This window comes from Copidosoma floridanum, unplaced genomic scaffold (assembly GCF_036245765.1).
Source record: "Copidosoma floridanum isolate Cflo_tuat_1 unplaced genomic scaffold, Cflo_Japanese_pri ptg000019l, whole genome shotgun sequence".
Classification (NCBI taxonomy): domain Eukaryota; kingdom Metazoa; phylum Arthropoda; class Insecta; order Hymenoptera; family Encyrtidae; genus Copidosoma; species Copidosoma floridanum.
This window is the reverse complement of record NW_028321896.1, coordinates 5,098,300-5,125,820: the sequence shown is the minus strand read 5'-3', so window position 1 is coordinate 5,125,820 and position 27,521 is coordinate 5,098,300. Positions and strand designations below refer to the sequence as shown.

General features: G+C 39.5%; 2 protein-coding genes across 2 annotated transcripts in view; both read left to right on the top strand.

Moving 5' to 3' along the window:
* nAChRa7 (nicotinic acetylcholine receptor alpha7 subunit) overlaps positions 1–9,948 on the top strand; it is a 76,830-nt gene extending 66,882 nt beyond the window's left edge. Inside the window, exons 5-12 of the mRNA XM_014348000.2 lie at positions 2,073–2,253; positions 3,251–3,326; positions 3,800–3,994; positions 4,088–4,174; positions 4,707–4,816; positions 4,893–5,004; positions 5,995–6,377; positions 9,331–9,948. Coding sequence (XP_014203486.2) covers positions 2,073–2,253; positions 3,251–3,326; positions 3,800–3,994; positions 4,088–4,174; positions 4,707–4,816; positions 4,893–5,004; positions 5,995–6,377; positions 9,331–9,498 — 1,312 coding nt within the window. The 3' untranslated portion in view covers positions 9,499–9,948. The remainder of the gene's footprint in view (positions 1–2,072; positions 2,254–3,250; positions 3,327–3,799; positions 3,995–4,087; positions 4,175–4,706; positions 4,817–4,892; positions 5,005–5,994; positions 6,378–9,330) is intronic.
* Positions 9,949–25,976: 16,028 nt separating this feature from the next.
* dpr1 (defective proboscis extension response 1) overlaps positions 25,977–27,521 on the top strand; it is a 238,263-nt gene continuing 236,718 nt past the window's right edge. Inside the window, exon 1 of the mRNA XM_089593180.1 lies at positions 25,977–26,577. Within this exon, the coding sequence (XP_089449306.1) occupies positions 26,520–26,577 (58 nt within the window). The 5' untranslated portion in view covers positions 25,977–26,519. The remainder of the gene's footprint in view (positions 26,578–27,521) is intronic.

Here is a 27,521-nt window from a genome sequence, read left to right as displayed (position 1 = left end):
AAGCGAGAAAAAAGTGGGTACGAGGTAAGGATGAACCAACCGGGTGGTTGTAAGGATCGAACGGTAACTCGATAGATGGGCCGCCGACTGCTCTTGAAATTGTTTTGCGCTCGCGTGCGGTGTACGGCCGACTGTCGGAGCGCAGTGCAGTGGTGTGTGTCGCAGTGGGGTGCCGGCAGACGTGCACCGACTTCCCGATGCTCGAGTTTCGTGCGAACGAAAATTTCGTTGTTACGACCAGATGGTTCGCGCGCTCGGGCCGATTTATGACCGCCCAAGAGCCCGAGAAACGAAACGTTTTCTTCCGGGAAGCTAGCACGCGCGATCGGTTTGTCTCACTGGTCGTGGCGAGTGCCGCTGGCGTCCAAACACCGCCAAATCTCCGTCGTTTTTTGTCAACCAATAACTTCCCCTCCCCTCCATCGAACTCTACCGATCTATTAATTAAGGCATAGTTTCAAGTACGTGAAACGGCCGTAATTGGAAACGCGTTCGATCGCTTTGACGATAAAGAGGGGCTGTTCCTCGAAACAATTATTCAAAATGAGGCGTCGGCCACTCAGCAAACTAAAACGTCACACAGCTGATTGTTAATTAATAGTAACTAAGCATTTTCAAAGGTGGGGTGGGGCAAAACCGCGAAAATCATTCCAGATGAACGAGGGCGTAGCGTGTAAGGAGGACGCAATGCACGAATTGAGGGCGAAAATGTAGTTTCAAGCGGTGGGAGACTCCGATCGCGCGTAAACGTGGACACAGCGAGACAAAGCTAGCCGAGCCCGAGGAAAAAAAGAAGAAGGACTTTGAAGGGAGAAGCTAAAAAAAGGGTTGCAGACCGCGGTGGCGAGTCACAAGAGGAATCACTTTCCATCCCCTGGAAGGGAGGAGCGAGCGTCTCGCGTGTAATTGTCCGGAAAAGTTTAATAAAGAGTTTCACCGGCGCACCTATACCTTCGATTAATTACGGCGTGGCTGCAGCAGTTATCTCGGTCGCACTAGCCAGGAGTTTTAATAAAGCCCGGAGCTTTATTGCGCCCCTAGCGATTATTATTACAAATCGTGGCGATTCGTTTGCTCCGCGGCGTTGCTTGCACGGAGACGCTCCTCTCTCTCTCTCTCTCTCTCTCCCCGTGGTGGTTTCGGGGTATATGGAGCGCGCGATCCATTATTTACGGTCGAGCAAACACCACTGGGTGGCTGCGAGAGTGTGGGCGTGACTTTTTAATGGTAAGGGAGCTTTGGGCTGCTTTGGGAAAAACTGTAAATTTGCTCCTCTAAATAAAAGAGGGGACAGGGGCTGCGACATTTTTCAGGAGGCGAAATAGAACGAACGCGCCGAGGTTCACGGGCGAGGGGTTACACCTGCGCCGGAACGACCGAGAGTATTCGTCGATTCGTCCTTGCCACGGTGGAAATTTCGTAGCTTTGGCTCTTACTCTGGATCAACTCGAGGGTTTCTTAACTTATTGGCCAAGTACCTGTCTCGTAAGTGAGCATTGGCTGGATATAAGACGTGAATATGTGACGGGCACACCGCTTGTTTGCGCTTTAGAGTCTCTTTTTCTGATTGCAATTAGCGAGGCTCCAAGGACTGTCTCCTCTTCATGTTCAGATTAAATTCTGTTGCTCCGAAAAGCAATGTTAAAAACAGTACCGATAGTCTACCCTGAAAAATATAGAGTAATCATCGTGTACGCTTGTCGAGAGGGGATATATATATATATTTATAAACTTGAGTTTGAAAAATCGCGCGTAAAAGAGCTTCCAATCAACGCGTCGGATGGAAAAACCGAAGACCTCTCATCGCGTCCGAAGAAATGGTGGAATCGAGTTATCGAGTAAAGAACGCACCTTTACGCGATGATCCAAGAGGAGGTGTATACACCAGGCGAAACGTGACTAGGTCCAAATCAAAAGTCCTCCTGAGCTACCACCTCTGTCGATGAATCAAAGGTAGTTGACCGCGATTCGCTGTCCCAGCCCCTTCCAATCAGGACCCCTCCAATCAGCGGCCCATAGTTGGTATATTGACACGTTTGCGTAACTTGTCGTGCTTTGATCTTATCTCGCAGTGCGGACGAGGGCTTCGACGGCACGTACCCGACCAACGTCGTGGTCAAGGAGAACGGCACGTGCCTTTACGTGCCACCTGGTATCTTCAAGAGCACCTGCAAGATCGACATCACTTGGTTTCCGTTCGACGATCAGCGCTGCGAGATGAAGTTCGGCTCCTGGACCTACGACGGCTTTCAGGTGAGACACACGTGTATGAATACCATGAATGTTGCTCAAACAATAAACGCGTCATGGTCTGTGATTTTTCCATTTAGTTCGTTTGTTCGTTCTTCATCGATTTGTTACATCTCGTCGTTGTCAGGGTTTTGGGCACAATTATTGCGTGGATTTTTTAAAGCTTTAAGATAAAACTTGTTTTCCTCAGTACGTTTTTTTTTCCTGAAAAAGTTTTTATTCGGAATACGATGACGAGAAACTCTATTTATTCTTTCAATAGATAAGTGCAAATACATGTTAAATGTTACTTTTTTAAGTACTTTGACTATTTCGATTTTTTTTCGAAACTTCTTTCTTTCTCTTGTTTTTGTTCACTGAAATAATTTTTGCTCATCACTTTGAAATAATTAGTAATTGAAAAAAAATGTTTCAGCATAAATAATACATTGTATTTTTAAAAAAAAATTATACAAGAAAAATTTACAAAGTACTCGTGCCTTAGTCTGACCGTTTTTGAAATAGTAGATAAATGATGCGTAATTTTTTACGAAAAACACGTAATGCTTTCGTGCTTATAATTATTTGGAAATACAAAAAATTTTTCATTAAAGTATGTGGGTACCAAAAATTTTGTGTTGGAATTTGAAGGTGCATTGTTTTTGTTTAAAAATGTTTAATTATAATGTTATTCATCCTTTGCGCCGACCTGCTCGATCGAGTGGCTGGATTTTTCTTCATCTTCGTAACAAAATTAATTATGATCAGTTCGCGAAGCCGACGGAAGCCAAGACGTTGGTTCCAACGAAATTCGCGGTAATAAAGATGAATAACAGGTGAAGAAATGATTTTCTTGATAATAAAGAATAAGATGTGCTTCAAGCTGTTGGAGCAAAAATCTCGTTTCGAGCAATTTAAACGAAACAAGCGCGCCCGTCTCCTTTTGAAGGAGACGCCCGACTGGCTTTTCAATTAAGTGCATTGTTTTGCCTTTTCGTTTCTCGGCTGCTCCCGACAACAGTTGGATCTTCAGCTGCAGGATGAGGCAGGAGGCGACGTCAGCAGCTTCATTACGAACGGCGAGTGGGATCTTTTAGGTAAAGCGACCATGATTTAAAATTTGTTTCTTCTTCTACAATTTTTTTTTTTTTTTTTTTTTTTGGATTAAATTATATTTTTATTCGAAAGACTGGGCCAATTCTTTCTCAAAGATGGCTTTGTGTGGCAAAAATAGAGAAAAGCAGAAAGTATAAATCGTGAAAAAATGTTAAACTCCAAAGAAAGATATTTCAATTTAAACTTTTGTACTTCCGATGACGCTCAAGGTTTAATAATTTAGAGGGGATGATAACTAATCCAGCTTTTCTCCTCTCGTTGTCAAAGTTTTCACCCCCACCCCTAATGGAGTCAAGTGAAAAAAAATTCGTTCCACCAAGTTGGTGCCTCGAGTAATTTTACACTTTGCCAATGTAACTATTGAGCTCGACGAAGATCCTTTGAAATGCCGTGAATTCGATTGGGATTCTGTGACCAAATAGCCACGCTGTCACTTATTTTTATCCGCCCGCAGGTGTGCCGGGAAAGAGGAACGAAATTTATTACAATTGCTGCCCGGAGCCTTACATCGACATCACATTCGTCGTCATAATAAGAAGACGTACGCTCTACTACTTTTTCAATCTCATCGTGCCGTGCGTGTTGATCGCTAGCATGGCAGTTCTGGGCTTTACTCTGCCACCGGATTCCGGCGAAAAGCTCTCTCTAGGTAATGATTTCTCTCTTTTTTTTTTAATTTTTTATCACCTAGTTAGTGATTTTTCATACCTCTACATCGAGGCGATCCAATGATGCATTGCAGGAGTGACGATCCTACTGTCCCTCACGGTGTTCCTCAATATGGTGGCAGAAACGATGCCTGCGACCTCCGATGCCGTACCGCTTTTAGGTAAAATATTTTATTTTCAATTTAACGTTTACAAAAGTTTTATGTGGCATCTTGTTTCACTATAAATGTTAAATCATAGTGGGTTCTCACGGGTGTGGTAATCGGTAGAAAAAGCATACTTTTTTACTTCCGAAAATGAGAAGGTCAGCTGAGTGCATCAAATACCTTGATCCTCAATTTTGAACGAGCAAATTTTTCATGAGATATTCACTGAAAATCGCTCAAAAGCAGGACCCAGCTTTTCATCTTTAAATTAATTTTAAATTGATTCGGGTCAAAGGTCTATCACAAATACAATTCAAAGTCCTGCCGCAGTGACACACAACAACTTCGTATAATCCACCGTTGTAAATGAAAATACGTAAATTGCCGCATTGTTTGTTGTAATTGCTGCCCCGTAGCGCAGGATTTTAATCAAGCCAAAAGTAGTTAGCATCTACAATTAATCGAATTCGCGTGCACTCGAGAGTTTATTTAGTCATCGGTGTTTATTTAGCAGCGTAGTGTGTATGAATTAATGCTTGGTTTCAAGGGACGTACTTCAATTGTATAATGTTCATGGTGGCCAGTAGTGTGGTCAGCACAATTCTTATATTGAATTATCACCACCGCAACTCCGACACCCACGTGATGTCAGAATGGGTAGGTGTTCAATGACTATTGATTGGCGTAAAGAGTAGTCGCACTTGAATGAATGTTTTGTCATCATTTGTTGCAGGTGAGAGTCGTCTTCCTGGATTGGCTGCCTTGTATACTACGAATGTCAAGGCCAGTTCCGGAAGATGACGATGACGTTACGCAAAAGTCTCAAAAACCTTCCCCAGTGACTGGTAAGTTGCCCCAATAAGAGTATCCGAGAAACATTGAACCATATACATATATAGGATAAACCAATTAGAGATAACGCGACCATCCACTTATCACGTCGAAAAGTAAAAAAGATTGGAATTTCCATTTAGCGGTGGTTTCCTCGAGCCAGTGAATAAGATAAATTGTCGAAAATCTAATGGATTTCTCGAATAACTGAATAGCCTTTCTCGGTCGATGTATATAGAACACACCCCGTATCTCCGTAATCGATGAAATGTCCAATGGTCTTTCCTCCAATCCATACCTACCCCACTTATCTTATACAGCGACGTTTCGTCCTCGATACCACGAGCTCCAAGACCAAACGTGTATTTAAGCTCTGGTGCATGTTCTAACTAAAGCGACTTTCAATCGACTGGACGACGACGAATACAAAAAAGTCCACGGATGGACGTAAAATACGATTCTGGGTGAACCAAATCTGGGTGAAAATTGGAAAACAACGATATAAAAAAAAACAACATTTGGCGAAGCTTAATCTTCCGAAGAGACACGTCGGCCGAGCTCTGATCGATTTCACGCGGTTAATCGAAAACCAATTCTTCGATACAGGAGGGAATAGCGGGAAACAATTATTGAAATTCATCGACCCTGGCACAGAAGCGATTTTAAACGACGGGCCGTGAATCGATTTCCCAAAAAATTGGTTTTCAATTTCAGGTCAATCGTGTCCGAAATTCATTTTCGAAATTCAAGTGCAAGCCCGACACGCCTGCAACAAGAGCCGCCCCAGCAGCTTTGCTTCTTTTATTTTTTTCCATTTCGTCATCTGCCCGGTCTAAATGCTAATTCGAAAACCAAACACAACCACGGCGCGTCGATTCGCGTGGAACGAGCCGTGAAATGTCCCGCGATCCGATAGAATCGCTTCCCCTCTCTCACTCAATCCCCTTCCAACCAATCAACCATCACAAGCGCCCCAAGCCTGTACACATATCGAATCGCCACAGGAACGAGCAAGGCGTACGGCGACCTGGAGCTGCATCAGCGCTCGAGCAAGTCCTTGTTGGCCAACGTCCTCGACCTGGAGGACAACGCGCTCGCGTCGCACAACAACTTGCTGAACAACGTGTACAGCACGCCGGGGCCCCACCACCACGGCCACGTGCACGCGACCCCCCATCACCACCATCACCCGCACACGGCAACGACGACGCCTCACCACCAGCACTACCCGGTGCCGCCACCCCCTATGGGCCACCAGCTCGGCCACACGCCTCACCACCACGCCCATCCGGCCGAGCCGTCGCCCGGGCCCCAGGTCGAGACGATCTTGCAGAGCGCCTGCTTCTGCGCGCGCTACGAGCTCATTCTCATCCTCAAGGAGATCAAGGTGAGTTGGTTCCCGCGACTGGCCGCCCCTGGCGGAGTCCTTGTCGTGAAATCGCGGATTAAAGCGTCCGTGAGGATCTGCGTCGAAAAAATTTATGACGACGTCTCCTTTCGTCCTTTACGCGCGCTGATCAACTTACTGCGTCAATCCGGTGTAATCTCGAATTTGAATTTTTTCCTTTTCCTTTTTTTTCTTTTTTTTTATAAAAAAGGTGTAGATTTGCCATCCGCGTGATTTCTGGCAGATTTATGGCGCTTTAAAATCTTTTATCGAGCACTGGAATTGAATCGGGAATGGGTGTGCTTTTATAACTGTGAAAACATTGCGAATTCGAAAGAAAACGAGGTTATTTTGATAAATGATCATTTTGGCGATGGTAGTGTTGCACAGTCGTAATTTTCATTGGGCTTTCGTTGTTTGGTCAATTAGATGGGAAAAAAGTGTTGAGCGTTCTTGTTTTATCTACGATTTCGATGTCAAGTCATTTTTTTTTTTTTTTTTTCATTAAAACTCACGACCGAAATACTTGCCCGATCATTGGAATGAAAACCATATTTTTTCATTACGTTGATCACTCGATCAAATTACTGATTTTCTTGAACAAATGAAATATTGTGATAGCTATCGAAAAAAGAGCTTGTTCATTTTTTTTCATACGAATTAAGATTACGAAATAATTTTCTATTTAATATGCAATGTCATAGATTTCAAATACATCAGATTAAGTCACGTGAATAAATTCTCCGTGCGCCTGTCGATAGCTCGTCTTACCCTACTCGTCTGTTTCTACTTAATTTTTTTAAGAGAGTTTAAACCACTGTGGGCGAGGAATTAAAAAATTACGCTTTTGTAAAAGAATAGAAAATAATTTTCTATCTAGTATGCAATGCCATAGATTTCAAACACATCAGATTAAGTCACGTGAATAATTTCTCCATGTGCCCGTCGATGGCTCGTCTTACCCTACTCGTCTGTTTCTACTTAATTTTCTAAAAGAGTTAAAATCACTGTGGGTAAGAAATTAAAAAATTACACCGCACATTGTAGCCGTTCAATGGAATTCACAAAAATATTTCTCCACGTGTCCTCTTATTTTTTTGCATAAATAAAAATTAATGAGTAAACATAGAGTGCGCAAATGCTATTTTTCGTAACGTGCAAAATCTGTGTCACGTCAAATTTCTTTGGCCAATCCGCCCGACGGACCTGGATATTATAACAAGCGATAATGAAATCGCCCTCCTACTTTCCGACTGATCGACCAATCGGGGCGCCATGTCCTCCCTCTCTCTTCGCCTAATAATTTCGTAATCCAAAGGGTACACACTCGCTCAGCGGCACATGTGACCTCTCGATGCCGGGAAGCGTCACCTCTTTCCCCGAACGTACACGCTTACATAATCAGACCTCGATTAAAAGTTTTGTCGACGGGCACGTGTGCGCTTGCACGAGGGGAGGGGGGAGGTGGTGAGGGAGCAAAGTGGAGAAAGCGAGCACGCGCGAAAGGGATCTATTAATTATTTAAATGTGACCCGCAAATAGAAGCGCGGGGATTCGGGGAAAACGCGAGCGCGTGATTCGAAAGATCTCGGCTGAAGCTTCTCGATTTTGAGCCCCTGTATTATGCATGCGGGCACCGGTGCCCTGTTTGCTTTGGACCATTTTGGAGATTTGTTCGGGGTGATTTTTCAAAACCATACACACACATCCGTGGTTTTAACTTTCCCGGGTATAAGCACGGATTGCCGTAGACAGATTGGAATCTTGATTCGTGTGGTTGGGACTCCGCGAGGGCTGAGCTTAAACTCGATTCCCCTCTGACCGCGTTTCCCCCCTAATCGCAACGAGAGAGGGAAACCTAATGGGATAAGAAAGGCCGGGGGGGTGGAAGAGAGAGCGGCTGCGCGGGAGGTATAGTTTTTCGAGTGTGTTTGACTTGGCGAGCGCGAGACTAATAATCCTGCACAAACACCCGGACTCGCGAGGGTTGGAGGGCCTCCCAACGGCGGGGCTCGTCATTTTCCGCGCGAGTCAGCGCCATCGGGGAGTACGAAGTTTTTGGTTTGCGCTGCACTCGTGTTTCGCGCGGAGCAGCGTTATTTTTCAGGCCAAACCCCTGTACTCGCTGGGAGATAAGGTCAACGCGCGTTTTGTGTGTACCGAGCTGTCGATGGGTCAATTTTTAATTAGCAGTAATAGCCGGCTGGACCGGGCCCAATTCATCCATGGGGTATTTTTCTTTTTGGGCGCGCTCCAGCGGTGGACAGTACGCGTTGCTTATTTGGTTTGCATTTGCCCAGTGGGTGCTCCTCTATCTTTACCGGTCAAAGACAGAGCAAAAAACCGGGTGTAGGAGAGAGAGGGACTCGTGTTCACTTTGTGAAATTACGCTCGCGTCCTTCTTACTAGTAACGGATGATCGAATGGTATTACACGAGTAACCTCTTCCGTCGTAATTTAAATTGAAAGTTCGCGGTGAAATAAAAAAATAAAAAAATGTTATTTCAGAGTTAAAAATAGTTCCCGATGTCTTGCTTTGATGACCATTTGGGGCGTACAGTCTGGTATATTGCGTTGGATGGATTTTTATCGGCCGGCTTATCCTTGAAAGGGAGAAAATAAATTCGAAGCGGGACAGTCGACTGTTGGGTCAGTTCCAAGTGATGTAACGAAACTGGGTATAGGGGTGAAACAAAACAACGCGAAACAAGAGTGTGTTTATCAAATTGAACTGCGTGAATTTCGAAATGAGAGCTGTACTTGCTATTTTTTTCCTTCGCCCGGGTGATTCATTACGGCCGAAACGGGATTTAAAATTTATAAATGTTTTGTTTGACACGCCAAGTTGTACGTACCTACCTATACATAGATACATGTGTACATTTAAGTGCGGCAAAATTGATCCTTTGACGTATTGTAATTTGTATCATTGTTATTTTGTCTCGTTTAACAGGTAATCACGGACGAATTGAAAAACAACGAGGAACAAACGAAGATTACCAATGATTGGAAATTCGCTGCGATGGTGATTGACAGATTGTGCCTAATCGTTTTTACTCTGTTCACGATAATTGCCACCATCACCGTCCTATTCTCGGCGCCGCACATCATCGTCACGTGATTTTCGAGCCTCCCGCGAGAAAAGACAAGACGCCGAAGACGTAGACGCTGCAGAAAGTGCATCAGTGCCACCGCAATCGTCGACGTCGCCGTTGCCGAGGCTCCGATCTGCCGAGAAGTGCACCTTCGTTGCCGACACCGCCGCCACCGCCGCTGTTGTTGTTGTTGTTGTTGCTACTATTACTACTATTACTACTACTACTACGGTTCAACTACTCGTAGGGGAGCCAAACTAATGTCGCTTTTCGTTGATCATATTTATAACAATTATTATAATAATCATAATACTAACAATTATACCAGTAATGATGAACCGCAATCGATTATTATTGTCGTTGCTTTTGGATTTTCAAAGCTGTTCGCGTTACAGCCGCGAGTCGTGTTTTAAAATTTCGCTAAACAGGACAAAAGCACAGAGTCAAGAATCAATCGAAAAAATTAAGTGAACAAAATCGTGAAAATCGTAAAAAGAAATAATAAAAAAAAAAAAAATAAAATAAAAAAAAAAATAAAGGCCACAGAAAGAGAAAGAGTTATAAAGTCTGATACTATCACGGAGAGGACAAGAACGGATCTTCGACAATCGTGGCTGAATTTCTCCTATAGTGATCGGTTTTTTTTCGCAACAATGTCAGCTGATAACGAAAAAAGGAGAAGAAGAAGAAGACGAAGAAGAAAATGACGATAAATCAATAATCAAAGCAATACACGAATATCAACAACATAGAGAGAGGGACATCAACTTTGTTAAACGATGTATGCTTGAGTTTGACGAACTAACAAAAAAAATTTGAGTACGTGATTTTTTTTTTATATTGAGGTAAATCTAATTCAAATCGTATGATACGCGACACAGCCTTAGCGACTTTGAAACGCAAGCGTTTGAAAAAAAAGAAAATAAAAACATACCAAAGAATCACATGCGTACGATGCAACACCTGCTACGCAAATTTTTGAACGCGTTTCAACGATCGATTGGTAAAGTCGAATCGAGTTGTTCATCGATGAACTAATATCTGCCCTTATGCTGCAATATGATGTGTCAAAAACTTTTTCGAGACATGAAATTGTTAGGTATGACAAAAAAAGTTTTAAAAACGCAGCTCAGCAGACTTACTTCAGTTTTTACGTTACAGATGTGTTTCCCATAAAAACGAGATGAAAAATAAAACTGGAAAATAAATGTAGCACAAAAATGATAAAAAAAAAAAAGAGAGAGAAAAGAAAAGCAAAGAAAAATCATAGAATTTACACTCACACGTATAAACATGAACAGTTAACACATGGACAAATTTTTAAAACAAAAAAAAAAAGAAAAGAAATTGTCAACGAAAACTTGAAGGAGCATCAAAGCGCACACATGAAATATGTAACCTTTCTCGAAGAAAATAAACAAACAAAAAAAAACAAAAAAAAAAAAAAAACAAAAAAAAAACAAAAAAAAAAAAGAACTGCCAAGGTGATTCAAATATGCCAGTGAATTTTATTAATCCGTACATATTTAAATATCATAAGTATATTCATATACATAAAATAAACGTAGAGGATAAAGTGCGTAAAAAAATATAGCGATTGCGATTAAATAGAAAATGATTGATCCAAGAGTTTGAACGAGTAAAGTGATAAAAGCTGAGCAGGTAGTAAAAAAGAGAGAACATAAATACCGTAAAACAAGGGCTAACACCGGTTTAATGATATATCGATGAAGGTAACGGTTCAACTTGTAAAATAGAGAGTAATCAAGAGTCTGCATAACTTGACACAGATGTTTGTAAAAGCTCGTATCATAAAACGGTTCTCTATTTATACAAAATAATAAAAACCATAGGCTAAGTGAGCAATTGTCTCTTGTGCGCGGATACTTTGTGATCATACGTAATTATTGTAAAATAATCCAAATTTACAAGAGTACTCGAATTAAAAAAAAAATATTGATAATCAATTAGTGTTATCTAATTACCGTTAAAAATACGATTTGCAATAATTATTTTTTTACACCACGTATGATTACTACTTTTTACCTAATCAAAATAGTTCTACTCGTACACAGTGTTGTTAATTTTCAGTGTACTTAATACTTAAAAATTTATAGTAATTGTTAACTGATATCCAAAGTTTAATTACATGAAAACTATACACAGAAGTGGTGCACTTTTTTTTCGTAAATTTAAAAATCTTATAAATTCATACCAAATTTGCCAATGCGGAAACTCAAGTTTTCTTCCTCCTCTTCCTCTTCAGACGGGATGATTATTCAAGGAGAAAACTAATAGATACGTTGCTACGAGATATACTACCGGAGTAACCACAAGAAAAATATGTAAATGAAAAAAAGTAATAAACAGGGAAATTGTGAATTTTAAGTAAATTTAATATATGTTTTTGCTATTCTTGCAATTAACTTTCTTATAATAGAAAGAGAAGCGACGAAAAAATTTTACAGATTACGTAGCGATGAGCAGCTCTCTCCAGTTATTGGAGGAAAAATAAAAACTAATAAACTACGAAAAAAATAAATATATAAATAAACGTTGAAGATTTGCGTCAAGTTCGCGCACGTCTGATCTTAAAAATTTACATGCTTTACAGAGCAAATCGGTCCTTTTTTCAACGTAACTATTGGAATTAATAATAAAAACTTATCATTTGTAAGTAAATAATAAATTATATAATGGTTATGTTACCTATTCGAATCATTTATTATAATCGTTGAAATTGTACAGATGAAATGTTAAAAAAAAAAAAAGAAAAAAAATTTTTTATAAACATATAAGTAAAAAATCAAAATTTACGTTGTAAGATACTTTTTTTAAAATTATCGTACAATAATTAACAACGTGAGGCTTGAAGGTCGAGCCTGCCACGCGCCGCAAGCTCATTAAATATGCGCGCATGTATAAATAAATTTTTATTCGGGTAGCCTCGGACTGTCTACGATCTTCGAGTCAACTTATCGACATTTGCCGATGGGGATCAGAAGTCACGTTTCTAAGAGAGTAAAAGAAAACTTGTTTTACAATATGTTACACAAAATAACAAGGGAGACTTTTACGTGGCGCGCACTTGCGCGGCTTCAGCAATTTGCAGACGCGACAACCAATCACGTTAACTCTTAAATAAGTATTAAAGTTTACGAGCTAAGAATAAAAAAAAAAAAAAAGATAAATAAATCAATAATATTGTTGTTAATGATGTTAAAGGAATAAAAATGAAACAAAAAATAACTACGACAACTATAAAATTAAAATTATGATTATTATCATAAGTAATATGATTAATTATTGGAAAAAATAAATAAATAACAAAATATATAAGTACGATAAGTAGGTAAAGCATAATGCGTGATGAAAAAAGAGATGATTAAAAGAAATTTTGAATTACCAATTTCGATCTCAATTCTGAAGGGTACTGCTTGTGAGAGACTGTAGTTGAAAGAGTTAGGGAGCGAGAAGGAGTAAGATTTACTATTGCCATTAATACGATTGAATATTGTAATAAAAAAATAAGGTTTAAAAAGTTGAAAAAAAAAAAATCCAGAGAGTCGGTAGAAAAAAAGGTTGCCTAGCTAGGTTTATGATTCCTTCGTAAATTTTTCAAATTTTTTCAAATGCTATATTTAGTCGCTCCAAAATCAGTGAAAAGCATACGTGAGAATGCTACTTTATACTTCGACTCTTTTACAAGTGATTATAACTGAGTATCTAATAATTCTTGTCTGCATAACGCTAAATATCGTAATAATTTAAATATTTATATCAATGCTACATTTTTAAACCATCGATTTAAGAGTTTTGTATAACTATTTGCCAAATTAAATTTTTTAAGCTCTTTAGCCCACAACAACTCATGATTTTTTTTCACTGATTTAGGAAAGAAAATTTCGATTTAAAAAATTGGATATAAATTATTATATTCTATAAAAATAAAAAAAATATATATATATATATATATATATATATATATATATATATATATATTACGATACACGGACGCAAGCACACAATAAACACTTTGTTGAAACATTAAAAAATAAAAAATAAAATTAATAATACTGATCACTACTGATTATCTAAAGGAGCAGGCGGAGGTGTTTGGTTTTTCCATGACGTGTACGAGTTTTGTACATCCAATCGTATTTACTGATTATTTATTGTTCGGGTATATACTAACGAGTCATAATAAATGAAATCGACTTTCAATGTCCAGCTCATGATATAAATTTTAAGTATCGCATTAACAATAATTTTAAACAGCAGACCTGCCGCTTGGCTGCTCAACATCTTGGTGAGAAAATAAGATAAACATTTGGCGAATGGTGCTTAATTATTTTTACAATATATTGAGATTTTTTCAATAATAATAATAATAATAATAATAATAATAATAATAATAAAGTAATAATAAACGATATAACAATAAGCATTGCTTCGTCGAATTTTCATCGTAATAAACGTTTTTGTAAAAATTAATGTAAAACTATATTTTAAACGATGCATCGCGATCGATACTTTTCTTCCTTTGTTACTGAAAGTTAAGCTATAATTTTTTTGTAACAAAATACGAAAGCAACAGGCGAGCGACAACATCAGTATCATTGAGTGCGGAGGACATGAAAACGCGTCATCGAAAAAAAAAAAAAAAAAATAACCGCAAGCCCCGCATTGCCCTTTTATTGTATTACCTAGGAGGAAAAAAAGCATAAACTAAAGCTTAACTATCTTTCGATCGAAAGCTCATAAAGCGTTATAAAGAATAAAAAAAAAAAAAAAATGAAATTATTAAACTTGTACCGCTAAACATAATCTATACATATTTAAACTATTGAAAGCTAAACTCATAATCATATAAACACTAAACTAAAAGAATTAATGAAGAACTAATAATAATAAAAAAAAAAAGTTAAAAGTTTTAAAAATAAAATAGTATAAAAATGAGTGCAGAAAACTTCAAGTTGATAACCAAACGAATAAAAAAAAATAACAACAATCTTGCGGGATGAAAGGTAAAGTGAGATCGCACACATAATCAGATGTACCGTTTAGGGACTTATCGATAATCGCAATAATTATCCTGTCGAAAAATAAAAATATGTAGATTGTACGAAGTTTATATGAACGAAGAGGAAAACCATGTTTGGTCGAATATTTTTGAGGTGGAACTTGATTCTCATGCATACACGAGATGCAATGATCGGTAACGCGAGAGTGAAATTCGACCTCGAACATTCGATAGATGATGGCTTGCGATTTTCGTCGAGTCACTGAGTAGTGTAAACGAGCCATGTACACGCCGAGAGATGAAAAATAAAAAATGAGAAGAGCAAAAAGAAGAACTATGAAAAAAAAACAAACAAAAAATGCCATAATCGAATTACCCAGTAACTTGATTGATCGATAAGAGGTGACGAGCGAGTCGTTAGTCGCTAAGAGATGAGACAGAGACAGATACCGGTGAAAAAGAGGCACAGCTATGCGCAGAAAAGTACACATTACACGCACGAGAGCGCGAAAAAAAGGTGCTAAGTAGCATTTTTTTTTTCTGTTCATCGACTCTTTTGTTTTTGCTTCGGCTACTAGAGCGATCGATTGTACGAGGGCACTGCGAAGAGCGTCATTGTGTTCGAGAGAACTAGCGAGCGAGCGTCAGATTTCATGTAGACAAAACCCCTCTCATCCACACCTGAATACTCGAGCAGCGTATAAATCCTGTTTTTCTGGAGAGATTGAGCAGTTTATCGGTGTCTTTTTTTTGCCTACTTATGTTTTTTCCAGCAAACTTTCAACAAAAAACAAGCCTAAAGATCGTATACGTCACTCTCAATGAACATCCATTTTAAGCTTAAAAACATTAAGAGACACGCTCATTTTCCTTGCGTGGTTTCACTTTTGTATGAGCGAGAATTTATCTGCCGTATCGCATATAAATATCAATAATTATAGTTGTAATTATTATAATATTAACAATAATGATAATAAAAAAAATTGAAAATGAAAAGAAAAATCAGAAACATGTATTGTGTGCGTCGAGAGAGTGGGTTTGCAAGTATTGTTTTGCAGTAAGTGGGATAATAGAAAATAAATTTTTAAAAAGTCACGCACATTTTCGCTCTCTTTCTCTGTCTCCTAATCTCGAGAATAAGTCAGGCTTATACGAAATACCTGTAAAACTCATCTTTGCGTGATCAAGAAAACCGGAGAGTGAAAGAGGAAAAGGAATTCTGTGAGCAAAAACGTCAACGATGGAGGAAAAAATCAGAGAAATCGTAACGTTAGATTCTACTGTACATGAATAATATACATATATTCCTACAATAAACAATGAACTCTTCCAAAACTTTTATTCTCTAAAGGTAATACGTGAAAGAAAAAAAAAACAGAAAAAAAAAACAAAGAAAAAATACCTTCGGACGACGAAATATCGAGCGTCGTATCGGCAGATTGCGTCAATTCACCGTCAAGGTAGATATTGTATACATTGATAGTAGTATTAACATGTACGTAACCATAGGAATGATAATTTTTCATGTACGCATCTTGTGTCACCTAATAGCAATTACTTATCGAATAAAATAAAAACAAAACGTAATTATAAATAATGGAAAAAAAATGAGAAACTATGAAAACGAGAGGTAGTGAAAAAGCAAGAATAAAAACAACAAAAAATATATTATACACATTGTAGTGCAAAATGTATGATTTTAATTATTGGTAAACTTGTCTTTTTTTGTACTTTCTTGGTCGACGCTGTTTGAAGAAAACGACGTCGATTTTCGTCGACTGCGGGCCACGATCTCACTTGACTTTTAAATGAAAATGAAAATGAAAAAAAAAAAAAAAAAAAACTTAAAATAAATTTAATAAAAAGATTGTAGCGCCTCGATAAACAGCCTAGTTTTAATAATAGTAAATTCATATTGAGAAACGAAAAAAATTAATAAAAAATAAATCTCTCTCTATATATATATAATAATAATTAAAAAGCACGTTTGTTATATTTCTATGCTGGGCTCTTATTCGAGGCATTATCTTATAATAAACGCGTGTTGATTGATATTCGAGAATGATGATCCCCTGTTATAACTGAAATGGTGAAAATACAATCGCTGCATTGTAATAATATTATTATATTATTATTATGAAACAATTATTACGTTATTATGAAATTGTTGAAATAAACGGAACAACAAAACTAATACATGTATTTTTCATTTTCCTTCTAATAGTTAAATATACTTTCGATTATTATATATGCTTGTGAAAATAATTTTCAATCTCAACAGTATTTACATACCATTATCAAATGAAATAACTGACTACTAATTTGGTAGTTTTATGTAAAAAAATAGCTTAAGTATGTTTTCGAATTTAAAAATAATGATAAAAAAATATTGTGATGAAAATAATTATTAACTGAAGAAAGAAAGAAATCAAGTACTTGTCGAGCAGGAATCTGATTTTTTGTTTCTAAAAATTAAAAATATTCTTCGAATTTAAATAACGTTCGTCAGATTTTAATTTGATACAGAAAAAAAATCGGAGTTGATAAATTATAAAACAGGTAATTGATTTAACTATAAATAACTTTAACTATATTTTTTTAGTAAACGTCAAATAATATGGGAGTTATAAGATGCTCATTTTTATACGCTCACTGATATTACTTTAATATTAAAAGTTTTTATGATAAACACAAATAGCATTAAGTTTTTTCCACTCACAAATTATACGTTCCGTCAGAGACATGAAATTTCAAAGTCGCTTTTTGACAACAGCTGTGGTCTTCCCAACGTTACACCAACAGTAGAGCCATTTAGTCAATTGTAAACCAGCCGCAAGTAATTGTAAGAGTTAAACAATAAAAAGTTGACGTTATTTATAAAGGAGGTCGACTTTTAGATAAAAGATAAATTGTAAACTTGCCGCAAGTAGCATAAAAAATGTTAACTATTTATTGTCTATGTATAAGATTATTTGCGGCTGGTTTGTAATTATTAAAGTGACTTTACTGTAAATAGCAATAATTATTTGGATCAGCGCCATCTAGCGGTCTTCATTTTTTGGCCAAAAGTGGCTCCTAAAATGCTCAATCAGAGCAATCAGGATTAGAGCCATATAATCAACTATAAACCAGCCGCAACTTATGATAAAGCTATAAAATAAAAAAATAACGATACATGTGTTTTTGGCGGCAAGCTAACAATCTATCTTTTGCTCAAAAATTTATCTTTAAAAGTACAAATACATAGGAGGTCAATTTTTTGGTAAAAAATAGATTGTTAACTTGCCGCCAAAAACACACGTATTGTTATTTTTTTATTTTATAGCTTCACCATGAGTTGCGGCTGGTTTATATTTGATTAAATGGCTCTTCTCCTGATTGCTCTGATTGAGAATTTTAGGAGCCACTTTTGGCCAAAAAGTTGAGACCGCTAGATGGCGCTGATCCAAATGATCATTGCTATTTATAGTAAAGTCACTTTAATAATTACAAACCAGCCGCAAATAATTTTATAAATAGACGATAAATAGTTAACATTTTTTATGCTGTTTGCGGCAAGTTTACAATCTATCTTTTATCAAAAAATCGACCTCTACAAGTAAATAAATGTTCTACTTATCTTATATGGCTTATAAAATCTACCATATTTACAAAATTACAATACTTTGGACCTTTTACCATTAACTCATGGAAGCACAGCCCTTCAACTTTATAGTTTAAACAAACAGTTGACTTATATAATATGTAAATAGCAAAATTTGTGTTACAGAAATCTTAAACAACGATCAAATGTGTAAGTAAATTAATCATTCTAAAAGAGACAACTGAAGAAAAAAGGACTGAAAAAGAAGTACAGTCACACAAAGAGTCTCCTAAGAATAGAGCATTGGATCTCACTAAATAAAAAATACATTTATTACAGAGAAGTAAATTTTAAGTATTATAAATAAACAAAGAATCCAACCATCTCTGACTAAGTAAGATCCAATACTCCATTTTTAGGAGATTCTTCAGGCGATTGTGCTTTTTTTTAAGCCTTTTTTCTTTAGTTGTCTCTTTTAGACTGATTACGTACATTAGTATATGATCGTTATTTAAGATTACTGTAATACAAATCTTGGTATGTACATATTATTATATAAGTTAACTGTTTATTTAAACTATAAAGTTAAAGGGCTGTGCTTCCATGAGTTAATGGTAAAAGGTCTAAAGTGTTGTAATTTCGTAAATATGGTCGATTTTATTGTTTCACCCAAGATAAGAGTAAGTGCTACCATCTATCACTGTAACGAAAAAGCTACTTAACGAAGCGACAGATATCTGATGAATGGGTACACACGGTAAACTAACAAAACCTTAATAAAAAATGTAATGAAAATTAATTAAGCTAAATCAAAATTTGTATGATATTGACTTTATTTTTATTAGCAAAAAATTTTGGATTTCATGTTTGAATTATTGAACAATAACACACTCGAGTAATACTGAAAAGGCGTTTACCGGCTGTGGCTGACCAAACGTTTAGATTTCTACTTAAACATCATACAGTCTCTAACAATTCTTTGACATTACTTTTATCGCATATAATTGATCATCTCAATCAATTATTTTGAAGTGATTGAGAAAACTGAATTATTTCGCATTAAAATTACATCAAGTGTAACGATTCCCGTAAAATGACTTGATTGACATATAACGCTTTATTAAAATTAGTAAATTTGAACGAAGCGAATCTTACTTACAGCATGCGCATAAAAATCCACGTGTCAACAACGAGTTTGATAAGCAAGTAGTAACTTTTAAAAGCACCCTCGGTACACAAAATTAGCAAGCTATTAGACTTTGCGAATAGAGTTAAAACGAGAAAGAGAGAGAGAGGAAACGAAAGCAAAAGGGGACGCAGAGAGCGCATGTTTGCTGCATCTAAAAGTTTCCTTGACATCTTGGAGTAAAATTCAATTATCATGAACTTTGTAAACAAGAATCGAGGCAGCTTGCCACGCGACTCTGGCTCTCCTTTTATTTTTTAATTCCCCCTCGTTTGACTCGGGAAAGTAAAATAACTAGCCTGTCCGTCCACCGGGTGGCTCGAATACGCTTAGGAGTAGCAGAAAAAAAAAAAAAAAAAAAAAAAAAAAAAAAAAAAAAACGAGCTCCGGTATAAATCAAACATCCCCAAGTACGGGGAAGCGAAACTTCCGTGAAAAAACGAGACGCGCTCTCTTTGTCACTTTCTTCGTTTCTCGCTTATTAACTTGGCTCTCTTTGTCGGCTAGTACACACAGATGATCTGCGAAGCGATTCCTTTTTTTTTCTTCCACCCTTTATCATCCCCAAGACCGCCTTCCCACCATTTGCAGTATCCTCTGTCGCAGGGAGTTGCCGGTGTATAACGAACCGTTTAACTTTTTTTCCAGGGAGCGGGGAAAAAAGAGGGTAGCGAGGGAGAGAAACACGAGTCAAAATAACGTCGATGAGCTAATGGAGGAAAAAGTGCGAAAGACCGGCTGGCGTGTTCTGGGAAACGAGTTTTTGAGCTAATTACTCGGTAGGGTGGAAAGCTCTTTTAATCATTGTCGGCTCGCCTGATGCGTCTACGGCGACACGGCTTTGTCGGTTAAAACTTTGTTATCAACAGAAAAGCTCCCGTTGAATCGGCCCCTGCGTTTCTTCCTCTTTTATTTTTCTCGGCCAATAAAGTTACGCTGTGATTTCGCTCGTCATCCCCGTAATAGTATATACGCCAATTCCCCCCTCCCCCCTTCCGTCTTTCTCTCTTTCAACCCTTTTTCTTCGGTTAATTCGATCAGTTCTAGCTGCAGCGCGTAAATTACCGCTCTTTGTTCATGTCAAGGCAAATGAGATCGCAGACTGGGACAAACGTGATGAATCGGGATTTCGTTTGACTTTTGCAAATTGAATGATTTCATCGCTCGCGAAGCTTTTTTTTTTTTGTTTCTCGCTCAATCAAAATTTTCATTGGACATCAAAGAAAACTGTGCGATTGACTACTGTGTGACAAATGAAAAAAAAAAATTTACTTTGTTAAAAATTGTAATTAGACACAAACATTGCGTCATACTTTAAAGTAAAATTATGGCCTTTTAGCTTAACAAATGGTATTGTGGTATTATTTTATTCATTTTATACGTTTGAGCAGCGCAAATTGGATCAAACAAGTCGTCGAAACGAAGGAAAAACTCTTCAATAAATACTTTCATTGGGGATAACATCTATTTACTTTCAACAGGAATTAATCTGGTGGGTTGATATCTCTAATTTTGTATATCATGAATAATGTTTGAAAAAAAAAAAAAAAAAAACCATACAGCCTTCGTAGCAAAAAAATCAGACTCAATCGTAATTGCGCGTACTCGAGAGGGAGGCAATTTTTTTTTTATCTCCAACACACACTTTCATTAGCGTGCCATTAAAAAGGGGGTCGATTAAACATTACCTCATGTAATTGCAGCAATTGGCAAAGGTGTAATTATGACTCCATGATTCCTGGAATCACACAATTTTCTCTGTATTCATGAATACGCGCTCGAGTTCTTTTTGCCCGAGCAAATTAACGACACATGCCGTCAACGCGCTAATGACACATCGCGTGACAATTTCACCCAAGAGCCGCTCGTTGTTAGACCTGATTATTACAAGCTGGACGTTGTGATTTACGAACGAGATATGAGTAAGGGGGGATCGAAGGATTCCTAGTTTTCTTGTGAAAAAGAAAGGCACAATCTGACAATAAAAAACGTCCCCGAGGAAGAATAAAACGTACGTGCGCGTTTATGAATTTTTCACGGCCATTGATGAGCCATCGGAAGCAATGTATCGAGGGAAGTAAAAGGGGGGAGTGCCATAAAAGCTTGCGGCACGTGACCGGGCACGCACACCGTATCAGTCAATCCCCCCTTTTGACTGTCCACACTTGATTTAATTAGTACGGCAAAGTGCAGGTGGACGCAATCAAGTACCAGCACGAAAATTTACACTCCCTTTCTCTGCTTATCTGCGTACGTACAAACTTGGCTGAGTGTTTGTATTTCTTCTGCCACTCCTTTTTTTTGTTGCTTAGCTCATGCGAATGGATAAAACGAAATCAACTATGACAAATTTAAACGTTGTACACAGTGGATTTCAACGTTTCTGTGCGATATCAAGGCCATTCAAACTAATATCATTCTATCGAATTGACCCACTGCTAAAATTTATTTTTCATCACGTACTCTACTCCCAAAATCACTCTGGACAAAGTGTCGAAATGCAATTTTGGATGATCTGTCGCAATTAAAATCGTAAACAAATTTTTAAACGACAAATTATTTCTTGTGCCATAAAATATCAGATCACTGTAAAATCCAAGTGTGTTAAAGCACACGCTGAAGGCTGTAGCGAGTAAAAAATGCATGTCACAGATTGTACATACACTTGTGAGCGTTTTAAGTCTGTGATAGCCTAGTTTTTTCACTCCACTCTTTTCCTACATTTGGGTTTCCCATTCAACTGTGCCCAGCTTAATTGGTGCATTATAGATTTGGTTGTCCTTGAAATTATTATCCACGCCACCACTATGTGCTTCATAAAAAAACAAAAATTTCAACTACATATAATTTAAACGTGAAAATTTAAGACACTTGGATTCACAGTGATGTAATCTTCGGTTGATACAATTCTCGGGAGGAACGAAAGGGCGAAAGCTTCGGCTACAAAATCACAACCAGAATTACGCACGAGGCACACAACAAGCGCACGGCAATATACATAGGCGTGGCGAGAGTTTGGTTGCGTAACTTTCTCGTGGCTCGTGCAGTAGCGAGGAAGGATCGATCGAACAAGCGATCCGAGCGGTAATTCAATTTCCGACAGGCCTACAACTTGTATATGTGTATACATACACCCATACACGTAGGAGACGGACGGAGGGGACGTATCGTTGCGAAGATACGAGCCAGGGAGCCGACCCTTGCGCCTCCAACCCGGTGACCCTCGAATCTAACTTGGCACCATACTTGCTTGATTTCGGAAAGGGGGTGGTTCTGGTTGGAGTTATTAATTAGCGCGTTTCTGTTCCGTTCTGCCAGTCGGGGGGGGGGGCATCGCCGTGGACGCGCAAAGTATTTGAAAATTTGAATAGCCCTGGAGCCGAGGGAAGAAGCGGAAGGCGTGCATATTTCTCCCCTGGATTTATAAGCTATTCCGAGGGGATATACACACGCACACGATATGGAGGAGAGTGAGAGAGAGAGAGAGAGAGAGCCCCGGTGACTTTGCCGAAAGTTTAATTCGATGAAACTTTATTCTTCGTCGTCGAGTGGTGCAACAGCGCGGCTGTACTCCCGTTTTCCCATCGCCAACGAGTTGAGGGGATGGGGGGTGGAAAACGAGCGTGTCACACATCTCTGCACACAAGCCTTAATTTGCCCCCCGCGAAATCTCGTTTGCTGCAAACTTTTAGAATAATAAGGTCCACCCCGTCCTTGTCGTATAGTCGGTGCCGTCATAAGCCACGTGGCATTCAAATTCAAATACTTCGTACAGCCGGGGCTCTCTTAATAAAGGAAACTTCTTAGCTCGCGACGCTTCGACTCCGGGATTGGCAATGCAAATCGGTGTTAGGTAAATTTCGGCCCAAGCCGTTGGTAATAATCGCCGTGACGAATCGGAGTCACTTGTGTACGGGGCTGCGCGTAAGTATGTGCTTTTTAAAAAAAAAGCATCAAAGTTTTGAAGGTAAATAAAGAAACTTGTATTCACGAGGCTGTGGCTTTGGAGGGGAGACTCGATGCTAATTCGAGGCTGTTTGCGGGTACGAAACGAGTCTTGGAAAGTTTTTAAGCGCTGGGGATTATTATATTTGTTGCTCAAGTCATTTGGGCGAATTGAAATTTACAATGTGGGCGTGGGGCTGAGAAGAAAAAAATTAATTGAATTATGAAATCGAGGGAGAGTTTGGGTAAAGGAGAAAAAGAAAAAAAATGCCGTTTGATCGATCGACTTGACAACTGGTGCTCTGTGTTTTCTTTATTAGTGAAACAACGGCAGCGAAAGTCGTTTTACTCGAAACAAATAACTAGAAAGAGAAACAACAGTAGAGTCGGTGTACGAGTGGAAATTGATTTTAGAATCTATGAACTTTGCCAATTTATTCGTCGTGAAAAGGTCCTTTGTAAGGGGGATTCGACTTTTTTTTTTCTCATCAAAACAACCTTTCGTAAACACGACAGCGGTAGAACGCTGCAGAGAATACATCATGCTTTATTCTTTTAAGCTTTAACAAAACATCGAAGCGAATTTCAATGTAAATGCTTTTCTATTAATTTTTCCATTTACGTGTCGAATAAGCCAACGAAATTCACGTATCGATTGGCTTTATTGAATTTCTTTTGTAACCGTTCACGTCTTTCATAGTTTTTTTTTTTTTTTTTTTTTTTTTTTAATAACATAGCGAACATCCTTGTTTGTGAAAAATTCAAATTTCAGTGGTTTTAATTATCATAGTGATGAATTGGGGGAAAAAACGCTCAAATTGTGGTGTAGTGTGCGAGTAAGACGTGTAAATTTTGTACGAATGCAAAGTCGCATCATCGGCATAATAAAAACGCATTGATCGTAGTCCAAACAGCCAAGGGTATAAATAAATAAATCTGCATGAACAAGAGCCCTCGTTCCACCCCCAATGGACGTATCATCGGGAGGGAAAAAAAAAATAAAACTATATTGGGAGAAAAAACGCACGACAGGGAAAACAAAGAGTCCTCGCGGGGTTGGCCTTTCTGCTTCTTAAAACTTGACGAAACAAATGACAAAAGGCGCACGCGATAGTACAAGCACGATTCGGGGGAAAACAAAGAAAAAAAAAAAAAAAAAAAAAGGAGGAAAGCGGAAGATCTTATCAGCAGGAACTGCACAATCAAGCACCCTTACACTTATCCTTGGAAGAAAGGGAGAGCACCGAGTACTCGGTATCCGAGGGGAAGGGAGGTCTAGATCGTTCAATCAGCCCTAAAGGATCAACCCCGCCAACAACAACAGCAGAAACTGCCTTACATGTAAGTACACACACATCATTACCATAATTCTTGGCAATGAGCGTGAATTCTCTCCCTGCAAACACGCGCTCTCCCCCTGAAAAGTTTCCAAACACCCCCTCCTCGCGTACGTACATCACACAGCCCAGGAAACATGATTGTAACACACGATGCATGCACGATGTGTGTGTACTTGCGTGTGCTCACAGAGTCATAACAGCCGGGCACGCTAAGATAATTGTCACTGCCATTGTTTCTCGAAAGCGCGCGAGAGAGAGTGTATATTGACGTATGCGTGTGCATCATCCGTGTGTACGCGCTTGTAGAGGCAATTCGACGGACGAGGGTAAAAGTAGGCGAGAAAAGGGCTGATAAGCCCGAGAACGAAAGAAGGAGAGGCGCGAATGCGCAGCAGATAGCGGTAAGCCCGTGAGAGCGAGCGTTGGGGGTGGGGGTGGATTCTTAGCCTCCGTATACCGAGGGCTCTCTCTGGCTGTTAGCCTCTCGGCTTTGGCCGCAAGTGCGATGAGTATGCGTTGGCCCTCGTTTCTGTGAGTGGGAAAGTTCGCCTCGTTATTGCTCCTCGTTGCCGCAAGCTCGGGGCGCAAGATATCGGGCGACTTTTTTTTTCATCCCTCCCCCAACGAGACGTGTGGTCGTCGGGAAGGTGTGTACAGAGGGTCGAGGAAATGCTTCATCGGGGCCCTTTTGAGTAAAACATGTCCCGACTCCCAGTGATGAGAAGTATAAACTTTCAGCTTCGCTTGTAATCCCACTCGCACGGGGGAAACATAAAAAAAAGTGTCTCTCCGACAACGTACGCGTCAAAGAGCCGGTGTAGAGCAGCCAGCTGTGTATCAGCCGCTCCTCGAGTCGAGGGTGTATCCGAAAAAAAAAAAAAAAAAAAAAAACGTGTCAAGTAAATAACCCCCCGCCCTCTTCTGGTCCTCCTGACCTCCTTTTGATTTTGCAGCCTCCTGTAAAAAAAAAAAAAAGGGCAGGTGGCTCGATGTTTTTGGTGCAGCGCGACTACGACGACTACGACAGGGTGAGAGGAGGAGAAGAAGAAAAAAAAAGGGAGCTCGCGTGCCAGCTGAATGGAGCCGTTATACGTTCGATCTCGTTCCCTCCATGGGCGCGAGGGAGATCGGTGGTACATAGGCACCGCGTCAGTCCATCCCCTCGGCGTCGCCCTCCTCCGGCGCGCGCAAGCTCCGAGCGAAGGTTCGCCGCTGGGCTGCCCGAGGAGCCGCAGTGTCACTTCGCGGCGCGCCGCGGCTTGCTCTTCCTCCCGTTCGCTGTCCTCGAGTACCGGTGCGCGCGCGCGTGTCCCGTTGAACGCTGCCTCTCTGGTGTCCGCGTGGACGATGATGACAGTGGGTGGTCGAGTGTAGGCACTGAAAACCAAGTGTTTGAAGGCAAAATAATAAATTGCGCATCAGGGAGCCCCCCAGGTGACTTGACGGCTTTAATGATAAGCCAAAGTGGTGATGACGAAGAGTGAAGGGGAGCCAGTGTTGTACCAGCAGTGGTGGTGGGGTGTAGTATCGGTATAGGTAAAAGAGGAGGAGTATCAGGGACAACCTGTCGCGCGCAAATAAATAATCTTTCCCCCTTGAGTGGGGGGTGGGTGTGTGCGTGCGCCCTTTCGAGAGAGCCCGAGGGAGATGCGCGACGATTCGGGCCAGCCGCTGCTGGTGGCGCGGCACCGGCACCGCTAACTGTGATCGCGACAAGTTCCGCACACCAGGTGCGATCGTTATGGTATTGCTCGCGGCTACGAGCGCCCGAACGCGCGCTCGGTGCAGCGTGATACTGTACTGCTGTTTTAAAAACTGAAGCGCAGCTGCGGGTGGTGATGTGTGCTGTGTTGTACGAGCTGTGTGGTAACCTCTGCTGATTGGCTTGGGCGCGACATGGAGTCCTCGTAAGGGGCGGCAATTGTACTTATAGTGGCCCGAGAGTTTGAGTATCCAAGGCGCGAGAGACAATGCTGGTTCAACTGCTCGTTGCCCTTTTCACGCTCCTCGACAACGCTTCGGCCCAAGGTGAATATTAAATCCTCCCCAACCCACCCCTTCCAACCCTTTTTTTTTTGAGACTTAAATGAGCTCTAAATTCTCCTAATAATCCTCCTAATGAGCGACAATTCTTGGATCAACGTGGCCCCAAATTTTGTCGCGCTAGCGTTTTAATTTCGTTGAGAGGTGGTGATTCAATTCTCACGGGATCTTGAATATCTTGTATATGCGCCGTAACATCTTATTTTTACAACCCCCAGCCCCTCCTATACTCCCTACACCTCGAAAAACATGAGCTTCGATAGGTATTTTTATTAAGTACCAGGGGATTTTACAAGCTCATTTTTTTTTTTTTTTTTTTTTTTTTTTTTTCTTACAGCAAATTTAATTGCAAGCAAACTAAGGATATTTCGTTAATTACATTAATTTGGTTTAAGCTTGTTGTAGCTTTGAATCCGTCGAAGGAAAACGCACTTATTTATTCACGAAAGGACGTAGCCACTGAATAATCAATTACCCGAAACAAGGAGGTCAGCTCGTTTGAATAGATAAGCCAGCCGGGGCTCTAAATTTTCCGATCCAATTTATCCAAGCCATCATGTTAACACGGAATAGATTAGCCCTAACGCGATGGTGTTGGAGGGGTACGCGTCAGTTGGGGTTAAACGCCCTCATCCCGCCCAATAGTACATGTACGGCCAGAGGCTCTTGTACACGAGAATCAATCAAATGTGCGTTACGAGGGATGATTTTCATCTTCTCAATGAAGCGTGAAACACAAAGACTCTGTTTTTTTTTTTTTTTTTTAGGAGTGGAATAACTGGCACGACGAAACGAGAGGGATATAATTTTATACGTATGTACCACGGGTATTGACCCAATTTGAGGTCCTTCGGTCATGAGGTATACACCGGGAGCAAATTAAGTTTTGCCTCGCTGAATCACACCAGCCAGCGTTGACAATGAAAATA